The sequence below is a fragment of the Zootermopsis nevadensis genome, unplaced genomic scaffold, assembly GCF_977971745.1.
Source record: "Zootermopsis nevadensis isolate Lab colony 2312 unplaced genomic scaffold, Znev_1.0 Znev_ptg000027l, whole genome shotgun sequence".
NCBI lineage: Eukaryota > Metazoa > Arthropoda > Insecta > Blattodea > Termopsidae > Zootermopsis > Zootermopsis nevadensis.
This window is the reverse complement of record NW_028259159.1, coordinates 7,889,931-7,899,863: the sequence shown is the minus strand read 5'-3', so window position 1 is coordinate 7,899,863 and position 9,933 is coordinate 7,889,931. Positions and strand designations below refer to the sequence as shown.

Genomic DNA, 9,933 nt, shown 5'->3' with positions numbered 1-9,933 from the left:
AGTATCAGTAGATCTAGCGAAAATGTTCGAAAGCAACAAATGGCATTTTACCTGTCTGAATGTAGAGTTCCCAAATTGAGATATTTCCTTGCCCTACTTTCACATTTTATACATTGTATCATAATATCCCATAGAAACTGTACTTACTGCTTTTATTTTTCTTAACTCATGTCACAGTTTTCCTGCCTATGTTATTAATACAGAAAAGAAACATGACTAACTTAAAAGCATGAAGTAACAAGGGGAATATGCTTACTGCCTTCATCACCAGAGAGATCGCCTAATAATGGTGTCAATTTATATTACACTACACTGCGCAATATCCCACAACGCTGTCATCTTCACACTCTTTTCCCATGAGCATCTGCTCTACACAAGGAAGTTAAATCAGCAACTAGGATGTGTCTTACTGAAGAACATTAGGAAAGAGCATGCAAATTGCAACAATGAAAATTAAATGTGATACTGAAAGCTGAATAAAGCTAAAGCAGTGTTAAATGTATTTTTTATAAATTACTATGATATTTTAATGTCCCCAGTCCAAGACTGTGGGATTTCATGTCAGTGACAACTTCAGATCAATTTATAAGATGTCACTAGTAAGATGGGATGTCTTAAAATTCAAGGTCGTGCAGACACATGTTCATGAATTTCTTATCTCATACCATCACACTGACAGTCCCGAGTTTCAGGCACACAAAGTTACAGCATAACAAAAGCATGCGAGTCACAGTAAGAATTGAGGTTCTCACAGTGGCGAGTACGAATATGACTCGTTTTCTGTGTTGTAATGCTACAACCCAGAAGGCAGCCATCTTCATGTGACTCACAATTTATTTATACTTTATTTAACGATGCTGTCACTAGCTGAGACTTTATAATGTCGAGTGAGAGGATGATAGTAAACAGAGAATTGGAAAACATGTGGACAGAAGTGATCATGGCCTAATTTAAGGAACTATCCAAGCATTTTCTGGAGGGACTGAGGAAAACCACAACAAGCCTTCGTCACGATAGCCAGTCTGCAGGCCAAGATCTGAACCCAGGACCTGCCAAACATGTAGCAGGAGTACTAACCATTCAACTATGATGTTTTGTGTGATTCACAAGATACAAACAATTTTATTACACATAATCAACTGGTTACCGTAGTAAACCGACGTTTCGGGAACAAACTCTGTCCCCATCTTCAGGGTTTGTTCCCGAAACGTCGGTTTTACGTGGGCAAGGAACTGAGACAATTGTCTGTATGTCGGATCTCGCGTGGTGGCAGATTTTGAGCAACTTCAATTCTATCTCCGATAATGACAATGACTTCGTGGATTCAAACTTGTTACCCTAAAATATGAAGCCAGCGAATGTGAACATTTGCCAAGTGAACTCTGAAAACCAGAGATGAGCTAAATGTGGAGCGGAGAATTTCCCGAAGCGATGCCTACCGACGCCAGTTCGCGTTCAGTTTCATCAAAATCCGTTCAGCGCTGTTGAGGGCAGCAACCCGAAAGTTCGCTACGCGGGGCATTCTCCTCCTGAGCCAGCTTTATCCACACAACCTACTTCCCTCGCCGGCCCGCGGTAAATTCGAGTAAAGATTCCTGTTAGTCCCCGGGTCTGGATTAATCGAGCAGGGCGAGTTATTAAGCGAACGACCAACATTCCGTAATTCTTTGGCAGGCCCAGCCCTCGCACAACGCCGAAGGCCAGATCACAAATAGCGGTCAAGGTCAGGGAACCGTCTCCATGGAAACAACCGACAGTCGGAGAGACCCAGAAAAACGACTGGCGGCATTTCTCAGGAGCTACAAGAAAGGAATTAGCACGTCTCTCGAGCAACTGACAGTTGCCTACACTTCCGCGAAGGATCATCACCGCATTCCCCAGAAGCTGAGGTCCGAACTCCATCCGAATTAAATTCAGACACTGTGTAAGTTCCACGTATTGAGATTAAGCAGATGTACGAGGGTCGCTCATTAAGTAATGCCCCACATTTTTTTCCTCAGAACATATTTATTCAAGATGGCTCAAATTTAGTGACAATATAAATCAATGTTTCCTTTACACATACTATTTTTCCACATAGTCCCCATCAACTTGTACGGTTTTACGCCAGCGTGGAACAAGTGCATGCATGCCTTGCCGGTACCAGCTCTTGTCCTGTGCACGTAGCCATGTCCTCACTGCTTGAATCACGCTCTCGTCATCTTCAAATCTTGTTCCGCGGATAGCATCTTTAAGTGGCCCAAAGAGATGGAAGTCGGAGGGTGGATGGGGCAGCACCGTCCAACCCAATTTGGTGATTTCTTCCCGGGTTCTCGGACTTGTGTGAGGGCGTGCATTGTCATGCAGGAGCAAAATTTCTGCTGGATGCTTGTGAGGCCGAACTCGTCGGAAACGCTTCTTGAGGGTTTCCAGGGTCATAATGTACGCGTCTGAATTGATGGTCGCACCTCTTGGCATCACATCCACAAGAATGACCCCATCACTGTCCCAAAAGACAGTCATCATGACTTTTCCGGCGGAGGAAGTTGTCTTGAATTTCTTCTTTCTCGGTGATTGAGGATGATGCCACTCCATTGACTGCCTTTTTGTCTCTGGCTCAAAGTGGTGTATCCAGGTTTCGTCACCTGTAATGATCCGGGACAGAAAGACCTCTCCCTCAGCATCAAAACGCTCCAACAATTCAGAAGAAATCGTTTTCCTTTGAATCCTGTGGTCTGCTGTGAGACTTCGTGGAACCCATCTTGCGCACACCTTCGAATATGCGAGAGCCTGGATAATTGCAATCACACTTCCATTGCTGACTGAAAGCTGTTGGGCCAATTGTCGAGTTGTGATGCGCCGATCCTCACGAATAATGGCATCCGCGCGGTTCAACATGTCTGGAGTGGTGGCTGTGGCAGGACGCCCAGAGCGCGGCAGATCACGGAGCTCGGTTTCTTCACTTCCTGAAGCTTTAACTCTCTTAGCCCAGCGACCAACGGTGCTCCTATCGACTGCACAGCTTCCATACACAGCACACAAACGTTTATGAATGTTCACCACCGTTTCTTTTTCAGCAACAAGGAATTCAATTACAGCTCGTTGCTTGTAACGAGAGTCGTTCACAGACGCCATTTTAACAGTTCACTACAGCTCCGCTATCGGTTGGAATCATTTGAAACTCCGTACACGAACGCGGGAAACATCAAATCTCAAGCATGTAAAAGTACACTTTTCTATCTTCATTATTGGCTGAGAAAAAAAATGTGGGGCATTACTTAATGAGCGACCCTCGTAATATGAGAGCGCCCTCACAGCTCGCAACGCCTCCTGTGATAACAGTTTCCTTATGATGTCATCGCCTGTAACGAGATCACGTGTGAGGTCGCACTCATAAAGAGAATGACATCACGCCACCTTCTTCGATATTATACATAAACTTCATGGTCCCAGGGCGCGTGAACTTGATCTTGTCTTGAGACTGAATAAAACTCTTCATATTATTATCTACAAACTGACAATCTTCAGCTATTTCAATCTGCCCGCCAATCCTACGAAATACTACCAACGTCTGAGGAAGCCGATTACCAACTTTACCTCAGGCACTTCCAAGCGTATTACAACTGCACGACGCACCTTCACATTCTCCCGCCCGCAGTTCACAATCTTCTGTTTCCCGTCTCCTCTCTAACAACGAATGTTTCCTACTGTTTTGTATGGGTGTGAAACCCGGTCTTTCACTTCAAGCGAAAACACAGACTCGGGGTGTCTGAGAAGAGAGCGCTGAGGGTAATATATGGACCCGAGACGGATGAAGTGACAAGAGCGAGGAGGAAACTGCGTTATAAGGAGATAAGAATTTCGTTCAGAATTTGACTAGCCGACCGACCGAGGGCTGAAGATGGACTCTGCTCCATGCAGCTCGTTCTGGTCAGACTTTTACATCGCCAAGGATGCTGCAATCAATAGGCGTTCGGTGTAACCCAGTTATCGGCAACGTAGTCTGAAATCGGTTGTCAGCTTTACTGCTGGGCGTGGTGGCAACTTAACTTTCACAGAATACATTTTTATACGCCAAGGAACGGGGTCCTGCTCGATGCCTGACAGTCACGAAATTTGCAGGACTCATAAGTTCACTGTCGCTTTCATAAATGCCAGACTTAACCCTCTAAATCCCGAAGCTCGCCTAATTAGACAAAAGTGGTTAGTTGTTTGCGTTTTTATAATACAATATAACGTCTTCTAGACTTAAACACGTCATGCAATGAATGGATTATTACCAGGTTTTTGCGATCTACTTCCCTAGAAACTGCACCAGCGTCTGACATGAGATATTTTCTCAACTCTTCTCTTATCTCGCCTCCTGCTCGAGATAAGGAGTGCGTGTTTGGTGGCGTTGTTTCCACGTCATTACTGAAGTGATAGAAAGTTTTTCCAGATTTTTACTAGGAATCCATCGCGTAACAGGCGACTAATATCAAATCATCACATGTCTCCGGCAAAATGTTTATGTGTGTATAAAACACTCAAAATACTTGGCAAATCAACCCAAATGCATTTTCCGATACCCTTCCGGCACGACAAAGGCGATAATTGAATGTCTGTTCAGTTACGTCATTCTTTGCAACTTCATCAGATACGCGTCGAGACCCGATGCTTCGCCTGAAAGTTAGAAATGGTTCCCGGAAGGCACTCAGGACCCGGAAGATTAAAGTTATTTCCAATAATCACCTTCTTTGCCATATGCACCGACGTCGACCGCAATAAACTTGTAATTAGCGTCCACGATGGCTAAAAGAACGATAGAAAAGAAAGCTTTGTAGTTGAAAGAGATTGGCTCCAACGGCGTTCGGAAAATTCCATTTTATCCAAAATTCGTTTGAAATGCGTTGAAACTCTCGTTGCGTAGGTTCAGGCATGAGTTGATGTACCAACTTGTTTCTTAGACACCTAAGAACCTCTTTCACGATTGGTGAAATATGACGCGCTGATATACGGTAAGCAAACGATAGTGAAGCGTAACTTTCGCCAGTCGCCATAAATCTGAAGGGAAAAAATTGTCAATCACTCAATAAGTGATATCGTACACAAAGAACACGCACACGAAAATGGGCGTATTTTCTCATTTCAGATGGAGACTGTAGAAAACGCTGGAAGTATATACGGGATTCATACAATCGATTTAAACGCAAAAGAAAAATGTCAACCGGATCAGCTGCACCACCGAAAAATTCTAAGTGGGATTTTTTCAAGAGACTCCAATTCTTAGAACCGGTTTCAACAGAAAGACCTACTGCATCTAATGTTGAGTCAGATTCAGCGGCAAACGCACAGTTTGAGACTCGGACTGAAAACAGCGAAGGTTGTCCAGATGAAGCATCGCAGTCCTCTGTACCACAGCCTCCACGACGAAAAAGACGCAACAACAATCATGATGATATTCTTGATAATCTCGTGCAACAGTTAAGTGCCAACACTGATACAGAAATTGAAGACGAAATTGCTTCATTTGGGAACCACGTAAAGGCTCCACGTTTGAAAATACAAGCTAACATTTTAAGTCACTATGAAGTGATTCAGATGGATATGCGAGGAGCAACATGGGATGTCCAACCCAAGTTCATCTGAGGTATTCTCCTTTAAGAACTGCCTCGACCCCCGAACCAACCAACATCACAGAATGAAGACAATTGTCATTACATTTGTGACATAATTAGTAATAATACAATATAAGAAACTTAACCGTAACGTGAGCGACAGTTTTTGTTGTTTGTATGTTTTTCCTATTAAACTCAGTGCGTAACCAAACTGCTTTTGATTCAATCTGAAATAACTCCTGAAACTTTCTTCTTCTAATGATAAATGATTCTTTATTAACAGACAGAAAGACCCTTCTTCGCGTCTGGTTTTGAATATTGAACTCGTAGGTTTTCTTTCTTTCTTTCTTTCGCAACAAATAACACAGCAACACATCTTCTTCTTCTTCTTCGAGTAACCTTTTTAGAAGCATTTTTATACTCATTTTTCACAGAATATGTGCACGCGTCTCAACAAAACAAACACTTTGCCGCATGTCTCGGTCGTCACCTCAAAAGTGAGTGGCGGGAAGCTGCGATGAGTCCGTCTCTATCGCGTGCAGCCAAATTGTACCTTAAGAAGACCCCATAAATATAACTGCAGGTGGTACATATAGTTACCACTGTGCTTCAAAGAGTTAAATGCATCTAAAAATATTTGAGACACAACCTGCAGTTTAACATTCCGTGATAAGAGAACTTTTCCATCACAGTGATCGTGTCGACAGCCATAAAATGCAGACGTCCTCTTCAGGAAATTCTGCCACGAGCTCTCGTACCGGATCCTGCCTGAAGCAAGAAATCGCCGCGTGAACCAATTACTTAGGTCACGGCCAGCGGAAATCAGGCAGAGCCGTGCGTGAGACGCGTACACGTGATTATCTTTTTACAATTCAACGGATTACACAGCGTCGAATGAGAGGAAGACAATGAATAATGAATTAGAAAGGATGTGGAAGGAAGCGGTCGTGGCCTAATTTACGGTACCATCCCGGAATTTGCCTGAAGGGGCTGAGATAGCCGGGCTCTGAGCCGAGATTTTAACCCGGGACCTGCCGAACACGAAGCAGGCCTTTAACAGAACCCCGAGGATCAACAGAATCCTCCGTCTGTCCTAGTGCCAAGCCACACGGATCCAGTCCACGTACCTCAATGGTATCCCCCATCTCTTTCTTGATCTTGCAAGTTGTCACTTTGCCAGAAACATCCTTGCTGTAAGTGAGATTTCAGCTTCTCACAGCGGCAAGTAATCTAGTAGAAACTGGCCGACGTTTCAGAGGTGCTTATTACCTACCATCATCAGGGCGATGAGTGCCCAATGATGCAGGAAGTAAGCACCTCTGAAACGTCGGTCAGTTTCTAGCCATCTTTGTCAAGGTAGAACTGACCTTTGTCAAAGTTATTTCTACAGACGCTGACGAAAACTGTCGCTCTGCTGCTGTAGCCATGTTTTCCCGACTCAAGGGGTCGTTTTCGAGGGTCGCGATGTGTCGACTTAGGGCGTCTACATGCTGGATAGACTATCCTGGGCGGAAATCGAACTCCGCTAATCTGAGAGACCATCTCATTAACCGGGAGTTGGTGTCTGAGAATTTCTTTACATAAACCCAAAGACTACAATCACGCAACAATTTTTACCCACTTCTGTCTTCCTTTTTTCTCTCTCTCTCTGCGAACTTGGCCACAACGAATTCTAGTAACGAACCCAATAAACTACGTATTCAGCGGGAGAAGGGCATCGGAATAACAGGTCGATCCAGAATCCTAATCTACCACACGCTTCGTAGCCGAATGGGTTACGTAGGAGGACGACGTCGGCAGTTCGAGACCCAGCGGATTCTTACGGTAGTATTAAGTTCTAGAAATAAAAGGAGGGCAGAAACGGGTTTGGTTTTGTATGCTTTACCTTCCCGATTTCTGCCCGCTAAAAAATTGGATAGATCGTTCTAAATGGCGTGAAAGTCGAAAGTAACTAAAAATTCTTGAAATATTCCGAAAAAAATTTGAAGTAGACATTGCTGCAGAGCTCGACCGTCCATGTACGACGCACCGTTGGACTTGCCTTAAAAATAAATAAACATCACGTACAAGCAGCTTAAAGTGTCTCGTTTGTGTGCGGTAGTTGGCTGCCTGTTTTCTGAGTCAAAGTCACACGGTGCGTGATACTGGCTGGTCACGTTCTGAGGCTAACTTCTTCGGTGCGTGCTACTTTCCGCGTTCCCTGACAGCACAAGTCCCTCGGCGATACCGACTACATAAGAATAAAATTAAGAATATATATACGCATGTGTATATAAATATGCATATATATATATATATATTTGAGAGAATAAGAAATTTTGGTAGAATCAAAAAAGAGTAAAAACATAATATAATAAGAAATCACACAAAGTACGTCGCCGTGGCTTCTGTGTGTGCGCGCGAGTGCGGTGCATGCTACTTGGTCGGTCGCGTTCTGAGGCAAAGTCAGACGGCGCCGATACCGACTTGGTAAGAATAAAAAATAACAATATATATATATATATATATATAAGTGTTAGTGCGCTGTCACGGGGAGGCTGCCCGTGCCTCTGGCGGCAGATTGCTAGAGAACAACTGCGTCTCTATCTCAACCTCACCCTCCCCTTCCAACTCACGTGACATGTGACGGACGACCTTGAGATCATCACAAGGAAACTCAGACAATGATTACGAGAGAAATGCATCTGGGGCAATGACAGAACATCATTTAGAAGTGGTGGAATGATGACTGTAGGTGCTAAGGAGCTAGTTATTATGAGAAACTGGCAGGGTGCTGGGGCCACCAACCTGGTCGCAAATACTTTGAGTGGACGTGGGGATTCCCCACTAAGTAAAGGAGAGCCCACCTAAATGTTTTACCTTGAGGAAACATCTCTCCATGACACCAGCAGCAGCAATCTCAATGTAACAAGTAGAAACAACAAAATAAAGAGAGCAATTCTACAAAAACATTTCTTTTGTATCTGACATTACGTCATTAAACAGTTTTACGAGATGAGTTTTAGTGCACGCTGATTACTGAATTGCCAGCAATTTCTGATTGAGGTCACAATGTTTATTAAGATCCCGGGACCCCTTCAACATGATGATCATATGCTGATTGAATACCCAATAACAAGATCAATAAAACGTGCAACAAACAAAGCTACGTTCTACCTCCAAGAATCATACGCAAAGGAATCTTCACTCACAGACGGCTCGAACATCTAATATTTTAACAAACATCTGGCAAAAGAGCTGTACCACTTAAAGTCCTCTCCCTTCCATTTCAGCACGGATTCTTACAGTAGTAAGAAGGTCTAGAAATAAAAGGAGGGGAGACACGGGTTTCGTATTGTATGCATTTCCTTCCTGATTTCTGCGCTCTAAAAAATAACTGAGGGTTTTCGTGGGTGCGATATGGGAGCCCAAAATGAGAGGAAGGAGGGGTTATGTAAAAATATATTTATGAGGGAGCAGCCAAGGTGGTCAACGAACACCAAACAGACATATCATTTCATTTCCAGGTCAACAATCTTTAACCAAACTAAATGGTCAATAACTTCTGCCTGTCTCTCTCTCTCTCACACACACACAAAAACACAATCTCTACATTCTACACCGAAATCTCTGATATTTTAAAACCCCAAAAGTACAAGTATATATACACACATATTTTCTGTAACTGTGTCTGCGAAATGTGATAAAAATTATATTGAGTGTAGATTATATTAATGGACGATGAAAGAGAATTTGTTTTCACTTTTAATATTTCAAATTGCAGGGACAAGGCGGCAGACATGAATGTTTGTAGATCCGGGATGTCGACTTGTGTCATCGAGAACCTACCGAATGCAAGCGATTACGCCTACAAATACAGAGAGAAATTAATGGAGGAGAAACGTAAAAAAATGTTGAAGGAGAAACGTAACACTCCTTCTGTTGATGTAGCGACGGGTTTGAACCTGGTGTGGTTACATCGTTTCTTACTTTGGTGCGTGGAAAGAGTTCAAGGTTTTCTCTGGATACCTTGACATAGATTCAGTCGGTGGGCGAGGATCTCCGACTCTCATTGAATACACGGATAGGCCTTAATTGGAGCGGCGCTCGCGGGAGGGCAGCGAAGTCACTGAGCTGGTGCAATTCTTCACGACACAGTTGTTGTTGTTGTTGAAAATAATGTAGAAAACTAGGAATTGGTGTAGTAGCTACAAAAACATAAAATAAAGAGAAATTTTGTTTGCAGCAAAGAAGGAAAAATTATTTCTTCTCGTTATTTTCTGCTCAAGAAGTTTTATTGAAATTAATTATTTTAAAAACGTTTAATTTTATCTAAAAAATTACCATTCATCAACACACAGCAGTTTCTCTTTACGTC

The 9,933-nt window shown here is 43.2% G+C and overlaps 2 protein-coding genes across 2 annotated transcripts in view; one reads left to right on the top strand and one right to left on the bottom strand.

Moving 5' to 3' along the window:
• The first annotated feature begins 44 nt into the window (after nt 1–44).
• On the top strand, nt 45–5,810 carry LOC147872503 (uncharacterized). Its single transcript, XM_087356465.1, has 2 exons — nt 45–1,924; nt 5,111–5,810. Exon 2 carries the CDS (start codon nt 5,179–5,181, stop codon nt 5,605–5,607), a length of 429 nt encoding a protein of 142 aa, XP_087212591.1. The 5' UTR covers nt 45–1,924; nt 5,111–5,178; the 3' UTR covers nt 5,608–5,810.
• Nucleotides 5,811–9,057: 3,247 nt separating this feature from the next.
• LOC147872502 (transformation/transcription domain-associated protein-like) overlaps nt 9,058–9,933 on the bottom strand; it is a 37,162-nt gene continuing 36,286 nt past the window's right edge. Inside the window, exon 10 of the transcript XR_015537291.1 lies at nt 9,058–9,763. The gene's annotated coding sequence lies outside the window, so the exon portion shown is untranslated. The remainder of the gene's footprint in view (nt 9,764–9,933) is intronic.

Bases quoted from the DNA above. Each gene is read 5' to 3' on its own strand.
- LOC147872503 (XM_087356465.1), top strand. From the start codon at position 5,179: ATGTCAACCGGATCAGCTGCACCACCGAAAAATTCTAAGTGGGATTTT.